The sequence below is a fragment of the Myotis myotis genome, unplaced genomic scaffold (assembly GCF_014108235.1).
Source record: "Myotis myotis isolate mMyoMyo1 unplaced genomic scaffold, mMyoMyo1.p scaffold_m19_p_15, whole genome shotgun sequence".
Classification (NCBI taxonomy): domain Eukaryota; kingdom Metazoa; phylum Chordata; class Mammalia; order Chiroptera; family Vespertilionidae; genus Myotis; species Myotis myotis.
The window spans coordinates 4,932,682-4,957,091 of NW_023416319.1; the positions used below are offsets into that span (position 1 = coordinate 4,932,682).

General features: G+C 55.3%; 1 protein-coding gene across 5 annotated transcripts in view; it reads right to left on the reverse strand.

The window, feature by feature from the left end:
- Window positions 1-24,410, reverse strand: part of GRK5 (G protein-coupled receptor kinase 5) — a 184,695-nt gene that overhangs the window by 29,235 nt on the left and 131,050 nt on the right. For 4 of the 5 annotated variants that reach the window (XR_004972093.1, XM_036335805.1, XM_036335804.1 and 1 more), the window contains 2 exons: window positions 24,264-24,376; window positions 13,460-13,537 (listed from right to left, as the gene is read on the reverse strand). Coding sequence is in view for 4 of the 5 variants with exons in the window: in XM_036335805.1 (XP_036191698.1) it covers window positions 13,460-13,537; window positions 24,264-24,376 (191 nt within the window). In the remaining variant the exon portion in view is untranslated. The remainder of the gene's footprint in view (window positions 1-13,459; window positions 13,538-24,263; window positions 24,377-24,410) is intronic. The other variant, XM_036335806.1, reaches the window with a different exon arrangement.

Genomic DNA, 24,410 nt, shown 5'->3' on the forward strand with positions numbered 1-24,410 from the left:
AAACTATTTGCAATTTCCCAACATGGACAGACGTGGCCTTCAGGAACAGTGGAGCAGCGGAGAGACAAGGCACTCTGGGAGAAAGAGGGTCCAGGGTCCCCCTTCCTTCCAAACAAGGGGCTGCCAATACCAGGGTGGAGGCAGCTGTTTCTTGGGGGGAGGGGGCACCTCCATTTCCCCTCCAGCACAGGAACAGGGGAGGGGTTCTTTCACAACATACCCCGCCGCCCACAGACCGGTCACGAGGGGGGTCTGCGTCAGCGGCCGAAAGCTCTGCGCACAGCTGCCAGGGCCTGGCTGTGGGCGAGGGTGGGGTGGGACCCAGGCTCTGGCTGTGAGCGTCTGGGACAGGGGCCGGCCTGACAGTCACTATTCCTCGACGTGAGTTTCTCCACAACGTTATACTTCTGTTGCTCCCCAGAACAACCATAATGGGGGGCTGTTCCCAGCCACCACCAGAGACTCAGCAATGCTCCTGCTCATTCCTGTCTCATCAGGGTCCAGCACAGCGCTTGACATCCACTGATGCACCCCTTACGTGCTCACAGACTGAACGGTCAGCAGTGGACCTGAGACCCCAATCCAGACCGGCCTGGTTCCCAACCCTGCACTCGCCCCACTCGCTCTGCTGGCGTGGATGATGATGCTCCTGGCACACGGCAGGAGATCCGTATACACGTGGAATAAATGTGTGTGCCCGTGCACACTCAGCGGGAGAGAGGCAAGCGGGGAGCACAGGGTCTGTCCATCAGCAGTGCCTTCATGAGGCCATCTGGTCAACCTCCTGCCTTCAGGACAACAGGGACAGTGAGTCCTTTGGGACTGTCTTAGTCACAACTGGCTGGAGTGCCTGTCTCAGGCCGAAACTGTGGGCCAGAGGCTTGGGAGTGGCCAGCGGGGGTCGAGGCGTCTGGTGCCAGGGGTTCCTCAGCCCCTCAGCCCAGGGGTTCCTCAGCCGTCTCTCTCTCTCAGTTTCATTCAATCGTCCCCCACCCTGCCAACACGTTCCTCCTTTGTTTGAGAAACTGGATTCCATGTCTGCCACTTGCTGCCAAGAGTCCAGACTAATTCACCATCTGTAAAACCAGGAGGTGGGCCAGGTGACTAGGAGGACCCTCCAAACGCTACCCAAGCCACCAGGGGCTCCCTCTCCCCTGATTTTCTCTCCCCATCCCCAAGTGGGCTGGTTCCCAGATCCACGAACTCACTCAGCCCAGCTCAACCGACTCCCGGGACGGGAACAGCGAAGAAAGCAGGGCCGGCAGGAGAGGGGAAGCGGGGGCCCGTTCCAACCCTAACTCCTGGCTGGAAATGAAACCTGCTTGTCCAATCACAACCAGAAGACAAAGGCGAGCTGACTGAACGGCAGCCTTGGGCGGCGTTTCCGCACTTGAGGGCTGACTCAAGGTCGGCCTGACAGGGAGAGAAAGCGCCATTCTTCCACCTTGTTAATCAAAACCCTCAGTGCCGTGTGGAGAAACCACTGCCGTGCGCCGTGTCCGTCTGGGGCAGTTCCTCTGTCTGTCCACGGCCGGGCAGCAGACACGAGCCCCAAACAAGAACAGGACCAAAGGGGAAAGGCACCGTCCCCTCCACGTGGGCCTGATGTCTGTGCCCTGCAGCTCTCGGCCGAAACACCCACAGCTCCTCCCCGAGTGTCTGTGTGGTCAGGGTGGTGGGTGGGCTGCACGGCCGAGCACCGTGCGAGAGGCAGCCCCCCTGGGCAGGGACACACGGCTGGACAGGCAGAAGCCAGAAACGTGACAAGCCTGCCCCGCAGGAGCGCACCGTGCCTCTTCGAAGTGCTGAGGGCAGGCGATGCTCACTGCTCCCCAACAGAAGCGATTTACCCTGAAGCAGAGACGTTTAGCTTCGGGGCCCTTTACCTGCAGCCCTGGGAGCTAGAGAGTGTTCTGGGGGGAGGGACCACGCTTCCCAGGAAGCATTTCCAAATAGGCACGTCCGTCCGTCCGTCATGTCAGGATCTCACAGGAAAGGACCTGCATTTCCAAGCTGCAGTCCTTTGTGGTGATTTCTTGGCCGATTCGCTTGTGTACCTAATATTCTGTTCTTCTTAAAGAGAAGACACTCCCCCAGTTACTTATGCTTCAGCCCCCACAAAACCCTGATCTTCCCAACAGTCTCAAAAGGGCCTTCTCCCGAGGAACACTCCCCTCCCACCCGACCGCATCGAGCCCTTAGGAATATGGAGCCCAACAGCACCTTTAACTTCCCGTGATGAGCAGCCAAAGACCAGAGTCGAGGGGCTCAGGGGCTTGCTGGGCCCCTCCTGGTTGGAGGAGGAAGTGAGGAAGGCCAATGCCCTGACAGCGTGTTGGGGCAGCCCCAGGGCCTCCGTGACACCCACACTTCCATTGCACGGTAGACACACGCAGCTACCCGGCCATCTCCTGACCTCTCTGGGCAATGATCTCTTGCACTGATTTAGGGGTAACCCTGACCCTGGCATCGCTGGTTATGCTGCCAGGAAGGCCCTGTGGGCAACGGGAGCCGGCTCCGCAGGCAGAGCTGGAGGTGGTGCTGCCGCTGCCACCGGTGAGAGCGCAGGAAGCCGAGCTTCTCCAGGGGGTCGGGCTGACCCAGTCCGCCAGCCACACAGGGTCCCCGAGTGCCCACTCTGTGCTCAGTGCACAGTCCACTCCCAGGACTCACAGACCAGCTCGCCTGGCCAACAGCGGGAGTGTAAGGCGGATGGGATGGAGGGCAGCTGAGTGTGGTGGCCTCGAAGGGAGGGCTCAGAGGGGCGGCCACAGCAGATTCATGGCGGAGGTGAGGTCTGACCAGGGCCTGGGGGTTGCAGGGGATCTGACTGGGCCATAAGGAGGACCTTCCTTCGTTCGGCTCCCGGCTCTTGCCCACTGGGAGGTATTCTGAGAAGGCCTAGGGCAAATGGATGCTTCTCTGGACACATTTAAGATGACTGAGGACCCCAGACACACAGCAGGCTCACAGAAATCCGAGTGGGGAGCCATGAGGCCAGGAAGTGCCAAGTGAGGGGCTCCAGCCCTTTCCCACGGTGCCCTGCTGCCTGGCCACCTCGGTCCCGGGTGTCACTTCCCTGGGTGAGCAACGTGCAGAAACAGCCCCTGAGAAACCCCACAGCCCTTCGGGAAGGGCAAAGCAGTTTGGGGGTAAGGGATCTTGACCCACATTTCCTTTGCTGTGCAAGCGGCTTCGCAGAAACGAGGCTGAAGGACTTTTAGAGGTCAGGACAGGAGAGGATGTTTTCCAATGCTGGCAGGACTCAGCCAGGGGCCCGGAGGCTGCGCAGCTTTAATGAGGAAGAAAGGAAAACACACAAGCAACCCTGACCCAGACCTTGACTCTTTACGTCAAAAGCGAAAAAGGATAATTAACAAAATGAAATGTGCCTGGAGATGTGGAGGGGGGCCAGCCGGGCTCTGTCAATTTGATAATCCCCGGTCACGACCCGACCCGCGGGCCCACAGTGCGCGAGGGGGATGACGGCTGTTTGCACGGGTCGCGAGCGGCTCTCGGGACCTGGAGAAGTGGGTGGGTTTTTTTCTGGTGAGTGGCTTGAATCCAGCCAGCTCTGCCATGTCCAGGTAGTCAATCCCCCAGGGGAGCTCGGCCCGAAGGATTGGGTGCAGGATGCTCACGGCGGGGAAGGTCCTTCATTCCTTGTGCGTGAGAGGCCAGGGTGTAGTGAGCCAACTTTCCATCTTCCAGAACACCCTCCCATTCCACGGCTTCCAGGCCGGCCCTCCTTTGCAATTGTGTTGGAAATATCTTGGCTTTGGAAGGTTTCTTCTCCCCGGTGAGGATTTCACTCCGTGGGGCTTGGGAGTGCAGGAGGGGCAGGAAGATTCAGGGAATCCAACCGCCCCCCTCCCCATAAAGTCATTTTTCTGCCCGAGGCCCACCTGTCAGGCCACACACAGGCACCGGGGACCTGCGTCACTGCCCACCGAGGGCAGAGTTTGGGGGCAGGGGCGTCCTCAGGAAGCCTATGGCTGACTCCTCTGGCTCCGGCCACTCTAAGGAGAGGAACTCTGGGCAGGAAATACTATACACACATGGGAACGGGGTCAGAGCCAGAGCTGGCTCCACCAGCATCAAAGGACCATCCAACTTTCTGACCTGGAAGGTCACGAGAAAGGAAGAGGGACCCAGACGGGCATGCTCGGGCCTGCTGTGAGGAGCCCCAGCTGGCACACCAGTCTCCAGAACATCAGGAGGAGCCGGAAAAGAAAAAATCGGGCTTCGGGCAAAGAGAGATTGTTTTCCAGGAGGTTGGGGGTGGGTGTGGGGGCGGTGGAGAGAAAAAGGTCTATTTGAAGGACAAGTACAAAGTCACTTACAATGTTGTGTAGGGAGATCGTGACATGAGAAAATGCTAAGGACACCGGGCAAAGTGGCAGTCGGTGCGCAGGCTCAGGGCCCATCGCTGGAGAGGGGCCAGGAGAGACGGGCCGGCCGGTACATCCTCAGTTCGGCCCGCCTGCCCTCCCGGATCTACTCATCCATGAAGTACCTGGCAGGCTGATTTGGGGGGAATTTTGTCTTTGATTAACTTTGGAAGAAGTAATACCATGTTTGGTGCATAGTAAGAGCTGCTCTTGGCTGCAGGTCTTATTATTATAGGTCAGGGGTCCTCAAACTTTTTAAACAGGGGGCCAGTTCACTGTCCCTCAGACCGTTGGAGGACCGGACTATAGTTTAAAAAAAAAACTATGAACAAATTCCTATGCACACTGCACATATCTTATTTTGAAGTAAAAAAACAAAACGGGAACAAATACAATATTTGTATTTGCATGTGGCCCGCGGGCCGTAGTTTGAGGACCCCTGCATAGGTGGTGAGAATGGGAGGCACTGTCTGACAGTACCTGGCCAGCCTACCTCCTCACTCCACCCAGGGGAGTGAGGCCCAGTGACAGGAGGCCTGTGGCTGGGAGGGGAGTGGGAAGAGGACAGGCCTGGGTTCAGCTCCCCACCCTGGCAGTTCTTGGGCAATGTCTTCACCTCTTTGAGCCCCCATTTCTCATCATTTCAGCTGGCGGTTATGGGAGCCGAGTTAAACATGAAGTTCCGGGCACAGAGCAGTTGCTCAATAAAAGCCAGCTCTCGTCTGTCTTGCCCCAGGACAGCTAGTGAGCCCAAATGTGGCTTTGTTGTTGTTGTTTTATTTCCCCTCTCTCTGCTCCCTCCTCCCACCCCCACCGTGTGGCTTGAGAAAACTCCGTGGCAGGAAGTGGGAGGAGCCAGGGTGCATGGCCCGGCTGGCCCAGCTGCCCTTCCAGTCTGGCTCAGGAGGGGCTCAAGCAAGGGGGACTCCAAGCTCACCAGTCTCATTGAGAACAGAGGCTGTTCTGGGGGCCGGGAGACAGACGAGGGCCAAGTCCATCTTAGCAGAGATGGAAAGGGGGTCCAAGGCCAGTGGCTGGGATCCCAAACCCCACAGAGACAGGGCAGGCACTTGGAACAGAGGGATGTGCCTAAGCCACCCATGTTCTGTGCCCTCGGTTGCCCTGGAAACCAAGGCTTGGTCCGATGGTCAGTCGGAAACCAAGGCTTGGGGGAGCTCTACATCAGCTCCCTCAAGGCCACCGACCCCAGGAAAGGAGATCAGAGGACGAGCCTGACGCCTGCTCTTGGTCACACCATCTCCCCACAAGCCAGCATTTCTAAAAGGCATCGTGGCTGGGAAGTAGATAGTTATCCTAGCATTTTCCAAAGACGATGAGGTGGTCTCTGAAGGTAAAGGATATTGAATCACTCAGTGAAAAGGGACTAACTACCCTTTATATTCTCAAGCCCCCCAGCCTGAAGGAGAACGTCTCGTGTGGTGCTGCCACCTTGCTAACGCATCTCTGATGCTCGCTAACCTCCTCCAAACAGAGAAAGGAGGCTTCAGGCTCAGAGCCCTAGGCAGACAAGAGAATCTAGCTAGAATTCACTAACCATTTTTCCAGTCATCTTTATGGACGACAAATCAATGCTGGCTTTCCAGATGTGTTCCCGATACAAAGTTTCCTTTTCACACTCATTTTTATCTTCCATTAAAAGATGGTTTGATTGAAAGAAAAATGTTATGTAAATAATTGTAAGGGTGGTATGCAATTATAGCCAAAACGGTGAAGGCGCTTTGAGAATGACGGATGGCCGTGAGCCCCTGTGAACATCATTATCAGCCCCATACTCAGATGGGCAAACTGAGGCTCCAAGGAGGCACAGCAGGAAAGTGGCAGAACTGGGTTCCATGTGAAACAGGACAAGGACTGAAGCTGCTGACTGCCCCAGAGGCCGGGGATTGTCCCCCTCTGAGAAGCAGCCAGCCAGCTCTGGCTAGCTCAGACTCCTATGCTGCTGCCTGGGTGAGGAAGGGGAGTAATTATTGTTTCCTTTCATTCAAACTCTTCACTTTGTAAAACATGGATGTTTTCCGGAGGGCCAAACAAGCACCAGGAATAGGTTTTCATTTGTGCAGGAACTCGGGCTGATGGGTAATTACCCCCCTTTCCCCCCCTTAACAAGAACAAACTTCCCTGCCTTACCCTGTCATTGTTACAGAAACAAAGAGGCATGCGGCTGTGCAGGCCCAGGGAACAATATGCTGCCAGGGGACCTCCTGCAAGAAATGCTCTCCAAGGGCTGCCTGCCAGGGCGGGGCCTTCCCAGCATCCTCCACAGAACATGGGCTGCTCCAACACACCTGTCCACCTCACTGTCAGAAGAAACCCACACAGGCCCTTTCAGCAGTACCTCCCCCAGGTCTGAGCTCCCTTGGACTCCACTGGCACCGCCTGCCAGGCCATCGTGGTTGGGGTGGAGCAGCTCAAAGCTGGAGACCAGGCACAGTTGCTCATGGGCCTAATTAAAATGAACCACAGCAGGGTGTCCTGCGAACAATGCTGCCAAAGCAGGATACTCAGAGGCTCCATGTAAGCCTGACTCCACTATTCTAAACCAGCCTCTTGCCTTCCCCAACCTCAGTTGCCTGATCTGTAAAATGGGTACACTAATACCCACTTTAGGAAGATCCAAGAACAGGTGTGTAAGATGGCACTGCAGTGCTAGACACAGACGGCCTAAAGAAGCTTGTCAGGTCAACTAGGAGAAGGGCCGGCATATTGCTGAAGAAGCAGGTCTGGCCCAAGTGTTCCCAACAGGCAACTGGGCTTTGGTTCTCCACAGAAAGACAGATTCATGGGCTCGCACTATGTGCACTACGATTTGTTTACTTTGTCCCCATATACACCCGGCTCCCCCACAAAGCGAGGCCTCTTACAAGGCCAGTTAAGGCAAAGTAAAAACAAGTCATTTAAAAACAAGTAAAAAAAAAAAACCCATCTGAATTTCGTAAAAATTTAAAATCTTTATGCTTGCAAGGACACCACCAAGAAGGTAAAAAGACAACCCACAGAATGGGAGAAAATATTTGCAAGTCACATATCTGATAAGGAACTTGCATCTAGAACATACAAAGAACTCTTAAAATTCAACATGAGGAAGATAAACAATCCCATTTAAAACCGGGCGAAGGATTTGCGAAGGATTTGCATAGACCTTTCCCCAAAGAAGACATGCAAATGGCCGATAAGCACCCGCAAAAGCGTTCAACATCATTAGTCATTAGGGATATGCAAATCAAACCACAATGAGTTACCATTTCACACCCACTAGGATGAATAAAATAAAAAGACAGAAAATGTCAAGTGTGGAAGAGGATGTAGAGAAATAGGACCCTCCATACACTGTTGGTGGGAATGTCAACTGGTGCAGCCACTTTGAAAACAGGCCGGCAGGTCCCCAAGTGATTAAACATCAAGTTACCATCTAACCCTCAATTTCACTCCTAAGTATAACCTCAAAAGAAATGAAAGCATATGTCCATGCAAAAACTTGTGCATGAATGTTCATAGCAGCATTACTCATAATAGCTAAAAAGTGGAAACAACTCAAGTACCCGTCAATTGATGGGCAGAGAAATAAAATGTGGTATCCATACAATGGAACATTATTCAGCCACATAAAGGAACGAGGTACTGACACATGCCACAGCATGGATGAACCTTGAAGACACGCTAAGGGAAAGAAGTCAGTCACAAAAGTCCACGCATTGTATGATTCTATTTGTGTGAAATGTCCATAATAGGCAAATCCATAGAAACAGAAAGCAGATTAGTCGTTGCCAGGAGCTGGGAGGAAAAGGGAAAGAGAGAGTGGCTGCTAATGGGTGCAGAGTTTCTATTGGGGGTGATAAAATGTCCTGGAATCAGATAATGGTGCATGCTGTACAACTCCGAACATTTTAAAAACCACTGAACTGTACACTTTGAAAGGGTGAATTTTATGGTATGTGCATGATATCTCCATACAGCCAGTACTTTAAAAGGAAGTCTGTAGTGATGAATGATCTCAGTATATAATACTGCTTTCAGGATCATTTATTATGATCATCAATATTTCCCAGCCAGAGCATCCCTGCCGCTGAACACCTGTCACCTGTATCACTCCGATCTGCAGGCACCTGGGAGGTGAGCTGCCCAGATCTCTACAGAGCCCAGCACATGTATCTGATTCCATTCGGGGGTCCCTGGGCAGCTCCTCGGAGCTGACAAGCCTGAGAATAGCTGTGAGACATGTCATGCTGCCCGGCCGGCGTGGCTAAGTGGTTGAGCGTCGACCTATGAACCAGGAGGTCACGGTTTGATTGCTGGTCAGGGTACATGCCTGGGTTGCGGGCTCGATCCCCAGTATGGGGTGTGTAGGAGGCAGCCCATCAATGATTCTCTCCCATCATTGATGTGTCTCTCTCTCGCTCCCTCTCCCTTCCTCTCCGAAATCAATAAAAATAGTGAATACAAAAAAAGAAGTGCATGCTCCTGGGTGTCTCACCAGCCCAGAGACTGGCCTGCTACACAGACAATGCTTTCAGCTGGGGGGAGGGGGATGAGAACACGGAGAGGTAGCAATACTCCACGTGCCTCCCAGAATCCCCCAGGCTACCTTGAGCAACATGTATACGAATAGATAAAACCCACGATTCTTTTTAAAAATTTTTATTTATTGATTTGAGAGAGATTTGCTATTCTACTTATTTATGCATTCATTGGTTGTCTTATATGTGCCCTGACTGGGGATGGAACCCACAATCTTGGGGTATCGGGACGATGCTCTAACCAACTGAGCTACCCGGCCAAGGCTCCCATGATCCTTTATCTGATAGGCAGCATCTGCTAGCAGAGACAGAGCAATAGTTTTCATCCTTCTCGGCACCCCCCTTGGCCGGGAGAGTGGACTGGGAGAGGAAGTGGCTGTCGCTCTGGGCCAAGGCAGCTAAGGCTTATGTGCCTCTGTCATGCTTCTCTCCCGCTTTGGGGGTTACCATGTGACAACATCTTTAAGACGGTGGAGCCACACAAGCGGCCCAGGAGAGCTGAAGACACAATCGGGCTGTGCGTGAGAAAGCAAGTCATCTCCGTGGCGGGAAGCCCTGAGGCCTGGGCCCGTGTGTCCTGGCCGCGGGCATTCATCATCCTGACCATTGCATTGCCTTTTAACGAGTGCGGCCTCTCTGGCCAGCCCTCCGTGGTGGGGGCCCCTCCGGACCCCTCTTTGGCCTCTCACACCCCACAGCTGGAATTCGTCTCTGAATGATTTCCTCACTCAGCAGCCTGATTCTGAAAGTGCAGACCAGGGAGGGGACTGTCAGAGCGAGTGGCTGATACGTACCAGCCCCTGGCTCTGTCCTCGCTGGTGCTGATGTCGCCCACCACTCACTATCCAGCGTCATCGAGCGGTTGAGTCAGGTTAGTTCCCAAGGCCGTGTGCCAAGGAGCCAAATCTGGCTTCCAACCCAGGTGTACCAGGGGCTAAAATTCACCTTCTCACAGCGCCTGCTGCCTTTGTCTTCGCTCTCCCACAGCGTCCAGCCTGTCCCCAACCCCACCCGGCTGCATCCTCGAACGCCCCCCCAAGCAAGGCTGCCAGGGTGTGGGCATTGGATGCAGGACTCGGGCAGCATCCAAGGAGGGGACTTTGTGGGTCTGAAGAGCATCATCGCATGGAGGTTGAGAATTCAACTCTGAGCTTAAGCTTTGACTCTGAGAGGAACGTTTCCAGCAAACAACCAGACACTGGGGGACACAGCCAGCCAAGCGCCAGCTCCCCAGAAAGAGACCTAAGGTAGGAGAGGTGAGGGCCCGTGAGGAAGCTTCCCAGGCCCCCTCACTGCCTCTATCAAACCGACTGGCAATGAATGAGACTGTGTCTAGGGCTGTGCTGGGCAGGGGACACTCAGAGCAGATGCTGTCATCTCTGCCCTGTGAGCTAATGACCCTCCTCCTACTCTCTCTCTTCCCTGGGCACCTGTACCCACTCAGGGACCAGCTCCCGGATTGGGTCAACTCACAGCCCCTATAGCAGGTCCCTGGATGGTCTCCTGCCTCCAGTCTCCCCTCCCCTTTCTCCTCCGTGTGGTCAGCGGGATCACCCTTGACCAGTGGTCGGCAAACTGCGGCTCGCGAGCCACACGTGGCTCTTTGGCCCCTTGAGTGTGGCTCTTCCACAAAATACCGACTTCTGCCCACAGGCCACGAAGTTTCAATCGCACTATACATGCACGCCCGCACGTGGTATTTTGTGGAAGAGCCACACTCAAGGGGCCAAAGAGCCGCAGTTTGCCGACCACTGCCCTAGACTGTCAATGGCATGCAGAGCCCCAGCGGCCCCCACTGCCTTTGGGAGGATGTCAAAGTCCCCGACAAGGTTTTCCTGGCCCTGCCACCCAAAGGCCCGGCCCCTCTACCGTCCACTCCTGCAAAACTGACCTCCCACACCTGCCCCCGCTCGACACCAGGGTTCCTTGGCCTCGGCATTGCTGACACGTGGGCGAGGTCACAGAGGTGTTTCCTGGTCAGCATGATATGGTCCCCCCTTTGGAAAATGGTCCCTGGAGCCGAGACACCTGCACTGCATCTTGAGAGGCCCAAGGCAAGGACAAGCTGGGCTTGGGGACAGTAGCCTCAGCCACTAGCTGCCCCTCGCTCCCCAGCACCTGAGGCGTCTGCAGGACCGAGAGGGAAGTCGGCTCCTGAGAGAGCAGCCACAGGAAGGCGGGGAAGGCAGTGCAAAATTTATTGGCGGAAAACAGTCGGCCCATGGGGCCACTTTGACCACCAGCCCCCGGCCCTGGGGCCATCACATATGGTGTGGTTTAAATGTTAAAAACGGAGGAGCACGTGAGAAAAAACTGTTGGCAGCTCTGAGGGCCTGTAAAACTGTCTGAGCTACAGGAGGCTGGGCCTGCCCGCCAGGAGGTGGAGGCAGCCCTGAGAGGGGCAGGCAGCCTGGAGGGCCCAGACTGGGGGTCCACTGACAGAGACTGGTGGATGAGGCTGGCCAAGTGGGGAGAGAGGGTAGCCCACAGCAGCCCTCGGATAGGCAGAAAGAGTCGGTGAGGCTGGGCAAAGAGCCCCTTCATCCTCGCTGAGAACAGCCAGGCCGCAGACCTGCGGGACGGGGCAGCGCGGCAGCGAGGGGGCAGGCGTGGGAAACAGTGCACCACAGGGGACCCAGGACTCCTGGGTCACCCCAACCCGGGCTCAACCCCAGATGTGTGACCTGGGACAGGGGCAGCCCCTCCAGAGCCTCCCCACCCTCCCCTTAAGGCGGAGCCAACAGAAGCACATCACACGGTGACAGCAAAGACTAAGTGAGACGGCGCCAGCACACAGTGGGTCCTCAATACATGAAGGCTGCTACTGTCTGCAGGGAACCCAGGCAGGTGGGCAGCCCCGAAGGGGCGCGATGGCGACGGCGGGCAAAGCTGAGCCGCCATGGCGGTGGAAGCTGCCCGCGCTGTTCCAGTAGCTGCGCCTGCCGCAGGCTCCTCCCTCCCGGCCGTGCAGCCTGCACACAGGCTGTCTCTCATCTCTCTCTGGAGGCGGAACTCCATCACAGAGAACATCGAGGTGGCATCTGGCTCCGGTAGGCGCCCAGTCTGTGAGCTGTCATTCTTAAAGCCCCGGGGTGAAGGGGCTACTGTGGATTAAACCCCTCGAGTCATGTGGACGCCTTCACAAGGCGCTGCAGGCTTTCAGCAGCCCAGCTGCTGCTGGAGGAGCTGCTGGCCTGGATTCTGTCCACCTCCCACCCCCTGGCCCCCATCTCCCGAGCAGAGTCCACCAGGTACCTGTACACCCGGCTCAGGCTGCCCCAGCCTCAGTGCCGTCGCCCACAGACAGCGACGGGGCTAGCACCCCAGGTGGCAGGCAGGGAGGGCCTTTTGAGTCAAGCTCATTAAGGATCAACTGATTAATACTCTTAGGTGGGTCAGGGGCCGCCTTTCTTCAGGGGCCAGATGTCCTACCCTGGGAGTCTCCACGCATCGTCCGCAACACACACCTCTCCCTGCCTAGAAGTGTCTCCTCTGCTTCTCGCTTGGCTCTTGTCTTGTGAACAACCTGTCCCTCCCGCCGTGTGAGCTGGGAGAGGGCACAGTCCGTGACTGTCCAGTTGGCAGGGACCCTTTGCGATGAACGGTCAAGCCTCACCCATTTTACAGCAAAGAACACTGAGGCCTGGGCAGAGGACAATCAAGGTCTTGTTTCCTGACCTCCGTCCTGTGTGGCCCCCCTGCCACACTGTGTGAGGGATGGACAGCCAGGACCCCATCACACAGGCCACGGTGCCTTTACTCCACCAGCAGCCTGGACATGAGGAGCATGCTTCCTGGGGGGCTGGTGCCCACAGAGTCCGGGTCCTGGGGGGACGGGGGATGTAGCTACCGCTGCCCACAGGGTGCAGGATGCACGCAAAGCTGTCTGCGTGCTGGTCTCATCGCAGGCTCTCAGGGCCTCCGGGAGGTGGTCTGGGGGGAGGGCCACTTTTCAGAAAGGGAGTCTGAGGCCCAGAGGAAACATGACTGCGTGGGTGGCAGAGCTGGGATGAAAACCCGGCCCCCAGGCCAGCTCCTCCGACATGCATGGAGAACACATTCATCTGTCAAACTGGGGGTAAGAAGACACAAGTTCCAGGGACCAAGGCCACCAGGGCCCTGGGGGGAATGGCAGGGGGTGGCACTGCCTCTCTTCCTTCAGCCACGAGGGGGTGCTCCTGAGGTGGGGTCAGGGGGCCCCTCACCCTCTGTTCACTCCGGAACCTACTTCATAATACTCTGCATTCTGTTATGTGCTCAACTGACATTGCCTTTGCCAACACAGCCTCAGCCACCCTCTTCCCCTCCCATCTCCTCCAAACCCTTCCCTGCCACACGGACCCTCAAACCACCTGCTGGCCTGGCCTGGGCACCCGTCGGTCCTGCCAGGCATGGGCATTCTCTGGGGAAGGACGAAGATCCTGGATCTCTGGAGACCCATGGCAGCCACATGGCCCAGCACAGGTCTGGGGGCCCATATTCCTGGCTCAGGCCCCCCAGTCCTCCTGCTGTGGGGTGTGGGCGGCCTCTTACCTTAGGGGTGAGGTACTTGGTCATAATTTCCTTCCCTTTTTCTCCCAGTTTTTCATCTGGAGTAACTTCATATTCTGCCTAAAACAGAAGAAGGAAAAGAACAGTAAGAGATTTGCTCAGGAGCGTCTTAAAGTGACAGAACCTTCGGGGCCCTAGGAGAAGACTCCCTGGAGTGGCCCATCCCCTCCTGCAGGGCAGGGAGCTGAGGCCCAGGGCGGGCAGAAGGCCCGGCATCCCGTCCAGCCTGCTCTGCACCATCGTGGACACGTGCCTGGGACAGCGGCTTTCCCTGGGGCCGCACATCAGAATCCCCGGGGAGCCAACACGGGTGCTCGGGCCTCACCCACCCCACCCGAGTCAGACCTTCTGGCGACAAGGGCTGGGCATCCAGGCAGCTGAGGTTGAGATGCCAGGAAGCCGGGCTGAGAACCACCAGCACAGATAAATCAAAGGAAGTCACTGGAAAATAACAAGCCACCGGAGTGGGAGGCCCACCCCCGAGAGGCTGCCTCTGGTCACTCGGACCTTCCAAGCTGGGTGACCTGAGACAACTTCCTTGACCTCTATGAAATGCACATGGAAAAAGCACGGGCTCGTGGGGTGCCCTGTGCAGCTAGAACGTGAGCAAGCTCTTAGCCCAGAGCTGGGCACCTAGTAAATACCCAGTTAACAGTTGCCATAATGATGGCCATTGTTCGGAATACACTTTGCGAGAGAAAACAATAATATGGGTGCCTTATTGGCCATCTTTCAGCTTACAAAGTGAGCACACAGAGGTTTTTCAGATGCTCGTATCTGAACCTCCAAAGAGCCCAGGAAATGAGTGGGAGGGCGGGGCTACCCTTACCCCCTTCACCCGCCTGTGAAGAGCAGGGGCGGGGAAGGGGGTTCAGTGGAGTTGCCCGGGGGAGGTGGCAGGGCTGGGACTTGGACCTCCCAGCCCAGAGCGCTTTCTCAGCACCACCAAGGAATTTAGAACTCGAGGCGGCAGACCAAGCCAGTGGGCCCCAGCCCTGACGAAGCGAGGCCTCTGAAAGGCGGGCCTTCGTATTTCCCTTGACCCCGAGGGACTCCTTCACTGCCCAGGGCGCCCTTGCCAAGTGCATAAGGGCCTGGAGCTGACAAGAAGCCTGGGTGAGCTCGCCTGTCTCCTGTGGACACGGAACTGATTACAAGTTGTTTACAACCATTTCAACATCTCCCACTCCAGGATTTGTCAATCTCGGCCCCAAAGCACAGCTATTTCAGAGGAGACAGAGATGATGACATCAGCACAGACAACCGAAACTCACCCCCGCTCCCCCTCTGCAGAGTTAGATGCCCCAGACCTTCCCACCAGGTTCCAGGCAACCTCTGGACCCCATGTCTAGGGACAGTTTCTCCCCAGACCCTCCCAGAAGACCCTCCCAGAAAAGGGGACGCTCAGGCAGCACTTGGGACGCCCACAGAGGCAGCCAGGCACATTTCCATCCAAAGTGAATGAGTTTCCGCTCATGACCGTTTCTCTTCTAGTGGAGGATCAAGATACAGTGATTTTCTCCAAGGAAGGAACATGGACACTACGATCATTTGAGTCACAGGACTATGGATGGTGGGTCTGGAAGGAATCCAACCTACTCGCTCTACAGAGCTGGACACGAGGCTCAGAGAGGTCAAGGCCTGGCCTAAGGTCACACAGCTGGTCCCAGCACAGCCACCACAGAGCACCGTCCTCCTGGCCTCCGTGGGCCGCTGGCCTCTACACCTCTCTGCGAAGGCCAATGCCCCTCACCATTGGGATGAGCCTGGTGGGACTGGTCATGTCTTGATGATTTGATTCATGATGTCTTGAGACCATTTAAGGAGAGAAAGTAGCTCTTTCTTCTTGAGTTTTTCCTGTTACCTTCTCCCTCTATGCTCCCCAAAAATCCCCCTAACTGATACTCGTGAGCACACACCTCCATGGAGTAGATTATAGACTCACCCTGAGGAGTGGGTATTATTATTCCCAATTTACAGATGAAGAAACTGAGGCTCTCAGGGGCCAAATACAACTAGTTCAAACACAATGAAGCCGGCAAGCAACAGGGCTGGGAGCTGAGTCTAGAGTGCAACTGACTACCCCCCACTTTTCCAGGGTGAAGGAGAGAAGCACCCCGTGTCTGCTGCTCTGGATGCCCCACCTAGTGGTCTGGCACCATGGGAATTTACCCAGACTGCTTTGCAAGGCTCAGACCACCTTTTGGGGTACTCAAGCCCATGCAGAACCCGGGATTTGCACTGTCCCAAAATACATCCGTGAAGGCGGCTCTATTTAACCTCATGGAGGCCTAAGACTCACTAATCAGCCTCAATAACCGGCTGAAAATATTCTTGCTCTAGGTACTGAAACCCACGTGAAAACAAAATAACATCACTTTCAGGTCAGCTGCCTCCCAGCAGAGCCTGGCTGGGCGGCGGGGCGCCGCTGTTCCACAGGGAGGCAGCCGGGAGCACGCGGGGACAGGCATCCCGGCCCGGGATCAAAAGGCCTTTCTCCGAGAGTCCACGTCAGGTCACCACCACCTGAAGAGCATTTGTGTTGGGAGGCAGAACACCAACCGGCGACTTCCAGGGCGCTGTCCACGCTGATTAAGTCACCTGGAGTGACAGGCCCTGTCTCCACAGTGACCCCCCACACACACACACACCAGGAGGGGCTCATGGGAGACACGTCTAAGAGGCCACCTGCAGAGAGGAGGCACCCTGGCAGCTCCGCTGTGGGCAGAGCTCAGGCAGCTCCCACTACCTGAGGCGGGGACCCCCAGGAAACCCACTGCTGTGGGCACACCTTTGCCCAGGGAGTGGTCGAAAGCTGCAGAAATCACCCTAAACCAGAAAACATAAGCAGCAGAGAAGAGGTTGGGCTGCCAGCCTAGGCCCATGGTCGGCAAACTGCGGCTCATGCGACTCTTTGGCGCCTTGAGTGTGGCTCTTCCACAAAATACCACGTGTGGGCGCGCACGTACAGTGTGATTGAAACTTCGTGGCCCATGCGCAGAAGTTGGTTTTCGGCCTGGGCGAGTCTATTTTGAAGAAGTACTGTTGATATTTGGCTCTGTTGACTAATGAGTTTGCCGACCACTGGCCTAGGCCATCACAATGAGAGCTGGCAGGGAAAGGGCAGCCACAATGGCTTCAGTGACAAGAGAGGTAACCACCTCAAGGATGCCCCCATGACCTCCATCTGTCAGCTCCCTCCTATCAGAGAGGGTGCTGGGACTTGTCCCCACCCCTACAGAGGGGACACATGCCATCCTCTCTGCTGGATGCCCATCGGAAACCTGCTGCTGCCCACAGCTCAACCCTAACAGCCAGCGCCCCAAAGAGCACCTAGGCCAGTCCACGTGGAGGGCGTTTCTCTTCCCCAGATACATCCAGGTGCCCACCGACAGAGGCACCTGCTCTTGGCACTGCGGTTTATGCCACAAGCGAGTGCCCTGTGGGAGGATGCTGCTCCAACACAGAGCAAAATGCTACCCTGCGTTGAAGGCAAAGGGGACTGTGTATGTGCCTGCGGCTGCCAGAGAGAAGAAACACCCGTGGGCATCCTCGTCGATAAGCTAACGTGCCACTCGCCTGGCCTGTTCCTACTGAGCCACCGACCTCAGAGGACACTGGTGAAATAGGTCCTCTCTCATAAGACACGTTTCCCTCAGAGGGTGTTTAAGAGCTGGGAGGAAGCGATCTGCCACGTTTTCAAAGAAACTGGTTTAAAGAGCAGAGAGTCAGCCTGGCTGGTGCGGCTCGGTGGTTGTGCATTGACCTGTGAACCAGGAGGCCACAGTTCAATTCCTGGTCAGGGCACATGCCAGGGGTTGTGGGCTTGATCCCCAGTGTGGGGTGTGCAGGAGGCAGCCGACCGATCATTGATATTTCTCTCTCTCTCTCTCCCTCTCCCTCTTCTTCCCCCTCCCCCTTTCTCTCTAAAATATAAATATAGGGAGGGAGGGAGGGAGGGATGGAGGGAGGGAGGGAGGGAGGGAGGGAGAGAGCGCGCGCTGGATGGACCTCTCTCGGCCTCTAGCTTTAGCTTCACCTCCCTCTCCCGGGAGACCTTCTCATGCCCCGACAGGAAGGTGAAGTCAGAGATGCTATGAGGTCTGGCCACCTCCGGCCTCTAATTACCGATGTGGTCAGCTTTTCCAGAGTCCTCACAGCAGGGACCAGTGACGTGCTGGTTGGCAGCGCTGCTCACCATGGCCCTTTCTGGAGAAATACCCGCTCTGGCCTTGGTGTCCTGCCTGTGCTGACCATGTGGGCTAGGGGAGGGGGACTCTCCACTTGCCCCTCCAGAGCCAGTCCCCACCCTGCTGCTGACTTCCCCCGGCCTGGACACCATGGTTCTTGCACCCTCCCCCCCTCCTTTAAATAAATATATATTTTTATTGATTTCAGGGAGGAAGGGAGAGGGAGAGAGAGAGACAGAAGCATCAGTGATGAGAGAGAATCATTGATTGGCTGCCTCCTGCACGCCCCCACTGGGATGGAGCCTGCAGCCCGGGCATGTGCCCTGAGTAGGAATCAACCATGACCTCCTGGTTCATAGGATGATGCTCAATCACTGAGCCACGCCGGTAGGGCCCTGCACCCCCTTTTGAAGACCCAGCTCCGCCTGAGCAGACGGTTCTTTGATCTGAGGAGCCCACTTGGGTCTGGGTCAGGACCAGAGAAAGACGGGAGGGAGGAGTGGACCGCTGGCCACACTGGGTATAGACTGAGAAGCAGGAGAAACAACCGAGGCCTCACCCACCCGCTGGCCATGCGTGTGAGTTGGAAACAGACCAAGGTGACAGATGCCTGTGGCCCCAGCATCTTGACATAACTTTTGAGAGATCTGGAGCCAGTAGCACCTCAGTAAACCATTTCCAAATTTTTTTTTTTTTGAAATTCTTAAATTTTTTTATTGTGATGAAAAACATACAATTTTCCATCTTTTTTTAAAAAAGAAAATTATAGTTCACATTCAATATTATCCTATATTAGTTTCAGGTGTGCAACATAGTGGTTAGACAATCATATACTTTACAGAGTGGTCCCCCTGGTATTTCAAGTACCCCCCTGGCCCATACATAGCTATTACAATATTATCCCCCCCCCCCCCCCCCCCCAGCACATGCCCTCACCCCTTAGTGTCCATGTCCATTGGTAATGCTTATATGCATGCATACAAGTCCTTTGGTTATTACGTATGTGTCCTTAATACCACTAAAAAAGATATTTCTATTGATTTTTAGAGAGAGAGGAAGGGAAAGGGAGAGAGAGACACCAATGTGAGAGTAGAACATTGATCGGTTGCCACTGGGAATTGAGCCGGCAACCCTGGCATGTGCCCTGACCGGGAATTGAACAGCAACTTCTCGGTGCATGGGAAGATGCCCAACAGAGCCACACCAACCAGGGCAAGTACGTCCACTTTGTTGTGGTCGTTAATCCTCACCCGAGGATATTTTTCTATTGATATTTTAGAAAGAGTGGAAGAGAGAGGGAAAGACACAGAGAGAAACATCACTGTGAGAGAAACACATCGATTGGTTGCCTCCTGCACATGCCCTGACTGGGGCCGGGCTGGGGAGGAGCCTGCAACCAAGGTATGTGCTCTTGACCAGAATCGAACCCGGGACCCTTTGCTCCACAGGCTGACGCTCTATCCACTGAGCCAAACTGGCTAGGGCAGTGATGGTGAACCTTTTGAGCTCGGCGTGTCAGCATTTTGAAAAGCCCTAACTTAACTCTGGTGCCATGTTACATATAGAAATTTTTTGATATTTGCAACCATAGTAAAACAAAGACTTATATATATATATTTTTAAATATATTTTATTGATTTTTTACAGAGAGGAAGGGAGAGAGATAGAGAGTTAGAAACCTCGATGAGAGAGAAACATCGATCAGCTGCCTCCTGCACATCCCCCACTGGGGAAGTGCCCGCAACCCAGGTACATGCCCTTGACCGGAATCGAACCTGGGGCCCCTCAGTCCGCAGGCCGATGCTCTATCCGCTGAGCCAAACCGGCTTTGGCAAGACTTATATTTTTGATATTTATTTTATATATTTAAATGCCATTTAACTAAGAAAAATCAACCAAAAAAATGAGTTCGCGTGTCACCTCTGACACGCGTGTCACAGGTTCGCCATCACTGGGCTAGGGCAACTATGTCCATTTTTAAGAAGTCCATGGCAAGACCCCATTGGCCTGTGCAGGTTGACACTAACCTGGAACCCCTTCTGATCCCATGACCAGCTGGGCAAATCCTCTTTGCCCTCCAGGAGCCAAATCCAGCCATAGCCCCCATTTAGGTCACTGACTCTATGACTCGGTGGGAAGGGGAGGGGGAGTCCGTCTCAGGTTCCCAGGAGCCCCTCGACAAGCACAGCGAAGGCTGAGTTACCCTGCGGTCTGAGGAGGTGCACAGACAGTTCTGCTGCCCCCCAGCACCGGGGCCCCTCTAAAGCAGCCCGTCTCCTGTGGACTCGAGACGTGCAGACGTCGGAACTGTGCCGAGGACCAGCCTTTCCCAAGGGCGAGGTCAGAGCCCGACAGGACGGGTTATTTTTAATAAACTCCACTTGGCAGGAATTCAGGCAAGAGATGGGCACGGTGAGGACAGCGCTGGCTGAGCCAGGGGGCACTGGGCGGGATGTGACACCCAGGACAGGGCCACCCTCTCCCTCCTTGGAGTTCCCGTCCAGATGGAAGGAAAAAAAACACGTATTTCAGACGAGCATCACGCCAGCCCTGGAAAACTCAATAAAGGCTTCGTGCGTAAAAGGTGTTTCCAAAGGCCGGCCACTTGACGTCAAGATGGGCGATGAAAAGGCCTCGCTAATTCCTAGGGATGCAGACAGGACGCGGGGGTTCGGGGCGGCCTCTCTGAGTGGCAGCTTGGTCAGGGAGTGCGTAAAGAGCATCTGTCATGTCGACACCGGGAGCCACGCTCACATCTCCTTTCCAACTGAAAAATCCCCGGTGCCGGCCCAGCCACAGGGAGCGTCCGCATGACGAGAATGAGCATGGGCATCCACGGGCTGTTTTCTTCTCCTCAAACTGACTGTGAGCATCTAACGAGACCCGCGGCTGGAAAATTCCACTGGCTCCTGGGTTAGCCTCGCCTGCTCCGCCTCATCAACCCTAGACAGGTCCCCCAGCTGCCGACGCTCCGTCTTTCCAAAAGGGGCGCCTTGGTCCAGGGCTCGCCCTGGGGTTTCGTGCCCTCTCCATCCACATGCCTCTCCTTGGTGAGCTCACCCGGCCCACGGCTCCAAGTACCAGCTGCATGTGGACAACTCCCCAGTTCCTGCTTCCAGCCCAGACCCTTCTCACAAAGTTCAGACTCAAACACCCTCCTCCCCTTGCACATCTCCACTTGGATGTCTGATGGGCGTCTCTAGCTGAGTGTACCCCCCAAACGAGCCTCCCTCAGCTGCCCTCTGTCTCCATCCTCCCAGTGGCTCTGGTCAACACCTTTAAGTCATCTGCACGTCTTCTCTCTCCCCCCACCTCCCCCCAATACATCAGAAATACTATGAACTCTTGCCCTGGCCAGGTGGCTCAGTTGGTTGGAGGGCCATCTTGTACATCAAAAGGTTGTGGGTTCGATCCTTGGTCAGGGTGCATACAGGAGGTGGCTGATCGGTGTTTCTCTCTCTCTCTCTCTCTTTCTCTCTCTCCGTCTCTCTCTAAAAATCAGTTAAAACATATCCTTGGGTGAGGATTAAAAACAAAAGAAATACTGTTAACTCTGCTTTTAAAACATGCCCCAAATCCAACCGCTCTCACCACTGCGAGATGCTGCCACGTGCCTGTGCCACCATCAGCTCTCACCTGGACTGCAGCCGCCTCCAACCAGAGCTCCCAGCTCCCGCCCCGGCCCCTCAGAGCCTGTTCCCAACACAGAGTCAGAGAGTCCTTTAAAAATCTACGTCAGACCACGCCACTGCTCTGCTCAGAACCCTCCAGTGGCCCCCATGTCACTCAAAGTTCTTTAGTGGCACAGGTCTGGCATGACTGACACCTCTCCTGGATCCCTCGGCCCCGCCCCCTCCACTCAAGCCCGGACTGAGAGACTTGACCATCCTGGCAAGAAGGAGCCACCGCCAACAGGGGGCAGCGCCAGAATTCAGGGCCCCAAAAGACCGGGGAAGGTCGAGGACGAAGGGGCGGGCAGGGCCTGTTGGTAGAAGGTCTGGTACGTCAGTTTCAGAACTCAGACTGTATCCTGGGTGTCAATGCTTCCCAACCCCGGACACGCAGTGCAGTCGGAAAATGTTAAAAAGGCCCCAGCGGCCCCAGTACCAGTAAGAGGAGCCAGGGCTCCTTGGAGAAACAATGAGCGCTAAGTGAAGGGCAGGAAGCACACCAGACGAACTGCGACACCACATGGCAGCCGACGGCCAGGAGGCCACCCGCGATCACCGTGTCCTCCAAGGGCTCAGAAGCCAACCCAAGGGGCTTCCTTGGCCAACGAGGAGACCATGCCACCCCAATAAAAACCGTGACTGCTGTGCATCAGAACGCACCACGTGAAGGCCACACATGTCACACTTGGGCTGGTTACTGCCAGTGAACCAATGGGTACATTGAAAACACAAAAACAGGAAAGGAATAACGCACTTCCTGTATGAGCTTTACCACTGGGTAACCAGGGAGTCATCGAATGTGTTTCCTAGTTAGCAAATGAAGGGACGACAGACTCAGAACGTCGCCATGGTGTCACCCCTCATTCATCAACAGATGTGGGTACTGAATATCACCACTTTATTTTTTTGTTGTTAATCCTCACCAGAGTGTACTTTCCATTGATTTTTAGAGAGTGGAAGAGAGAGGGAAAGACAGAGAGAAAGAAACATCGATGTGAGAGAGACACATTGATGCACGTGCCCCGACCAGGGCCAGGGATGGAGTCTGCAACCAAGGTAGGTGCCCTTGACTGGGATCGAACCCGTGATCCTTCGTTCCACAGGCTGACGCTCTATCCACTGAGCCAAACTGGCTAGGGCTGGGTGCTGATTATCAATGGCTGCTGCCTTCTCAGAAAGAAAGACAACCAGAGAGTGTACGTCCCCTGACAGAGCAATGCGAAGCCACTTATGAAGTCAGTCCCCCCACCCTCCAGTTGAAATGGGCCTGATTAATGATCAATTTACAAGAAATACAGAGGAACTTATTAAATGACACATGGGGACGAGTGCGCAGAGTTCCGACCACAGAACACTCTTCTGGATGGGCGAGGGAGATGGCTATAAACTGCTAAAACATGCATTTATAAAATAGGAGAAAGCCAGACATGGGAATACTGACTAATAGTAGATAATAGGGAAAAATAATATTTGAGTTATGGTAATGGCATTGCGGTTATATTTTTGTTAAAGAGCCCTTATTGTCCAGAGACACATCTGAAATGTTCACAGATAAAATAATAAATGTGAGATCTGCTACAAAACGCTACAGAGGAGCGGAGGTGGGTGAAAAAAGACTGGCCTTGAGCTCATCATTGTTGAAGTGGGGTGAAGGATGCGTGGGGGCTCATTACACCATTCCGTAGACTTTTACCTTTATAGCTTGAAATTTTCCATAATAAAAAGCTATGAAAATACCGGGCCCCACCCCCCAGAGAAACACATTAATGAGTCTGGGCTTCAGTGCGAGCGCTGGTATTTTTTTTAAGGCTCCCGGGTGTTTCTGCTGCTCAGCCGAGGTTGAGAATGCTGCAATCGCTTACAGGAGACACGCAGAGAACCTGCACTAAGACCAAGACGGAGGCCATGGAGGGGAGGGGACTGGTCTGGGAGGGTTAAGGAGCCCAGCACAGGGTCCTTGATCGGGTCGGGAAGGGATGAGGAAGAAGGAGAGGTCAAGGACAATGCAAAGGATTCAGGCTTGGGTGACTGGGGTGCTGGTCACTGGCCCAGGGAACATGTCAGGGCTGGTAGTTTGGGGGGCCTGGGGAGAAGCTCTGAGTGTTTGGGACACACTGACATTGAGGGGCCCATGTGACTTCCAGTGGAGACAGTCAATGGGCAGTTTGGTTTGTGGGTCCAGAGAGCCACAGCCAGACCTGGAAGAAGACACAGAAACCCAGGCCCCCTAAACCAAGACCGAGGTCGGGATGGCTGCAGCCAGTAGAGAAAACCTAGGGCAGAGGCCAGGCGGAGGTGCCGCCTCCCTGAGCAGGTCTGAGGAGCCCCTGCACATCCCCTCCTCCAGGCCTCCAGGCCTCCAGGCCTCCAGGCCTCCAGGCACATCTGTTACACAGGTGAGCGACCAGAACAGGTGCAGGAGGCCCCCGTGGTGTGAATCACGGCCACATGTGCCAGCAGCAGTCAGATCAGCTTGAAACTGCCAACACGCACTCAGTGCCCAAACACGTGCTGGATGCCTGCGTGGGCGGGCTCTGTGCGAGGCAGGGGTGACCCGGAGCCAGGGTCCTGGCCTCAGGGAGCTTGCTTTCTAGTGGGCAGTTGGCAGGAAACAAGTCCCCGCACACGAGCTTTGGAATTACCACACAACTGCCCCGTGTACAGCCGTGCACAGCCAAGGCTCCCGGAATCAGGGAGCTGACAGGGCCTCACGTTAAAGCAGTAGGAACGGAGGCCCAGCGGGGAGGTGGCCACCCACGGCCGCAGACCTGGAGATGACACAGCCGTCTGCACGGAAGTTTCTGGAGCAGCCATTTTATTCGCCGCAGCCTTCTAAACCATGTGGCCTAGCGTTTCCTGTGGACGAACACAATCGCTGATCACCGAGGACCCAGGACCCTCCTCCCCCCAGGACCAGGGACTTACCACTGAGTCCAGAAACTGAATGTAACACTCCAGCCCAGGCCTCGCTTCACAGAACTGCCGGAAAAGCAGCCTCCCGATCGGCTGCTTGTCACATAAGCTGCAGTAGTCTCTGTCTGGAGACAAGAAAAGAGGAACGCGGTGAGACCC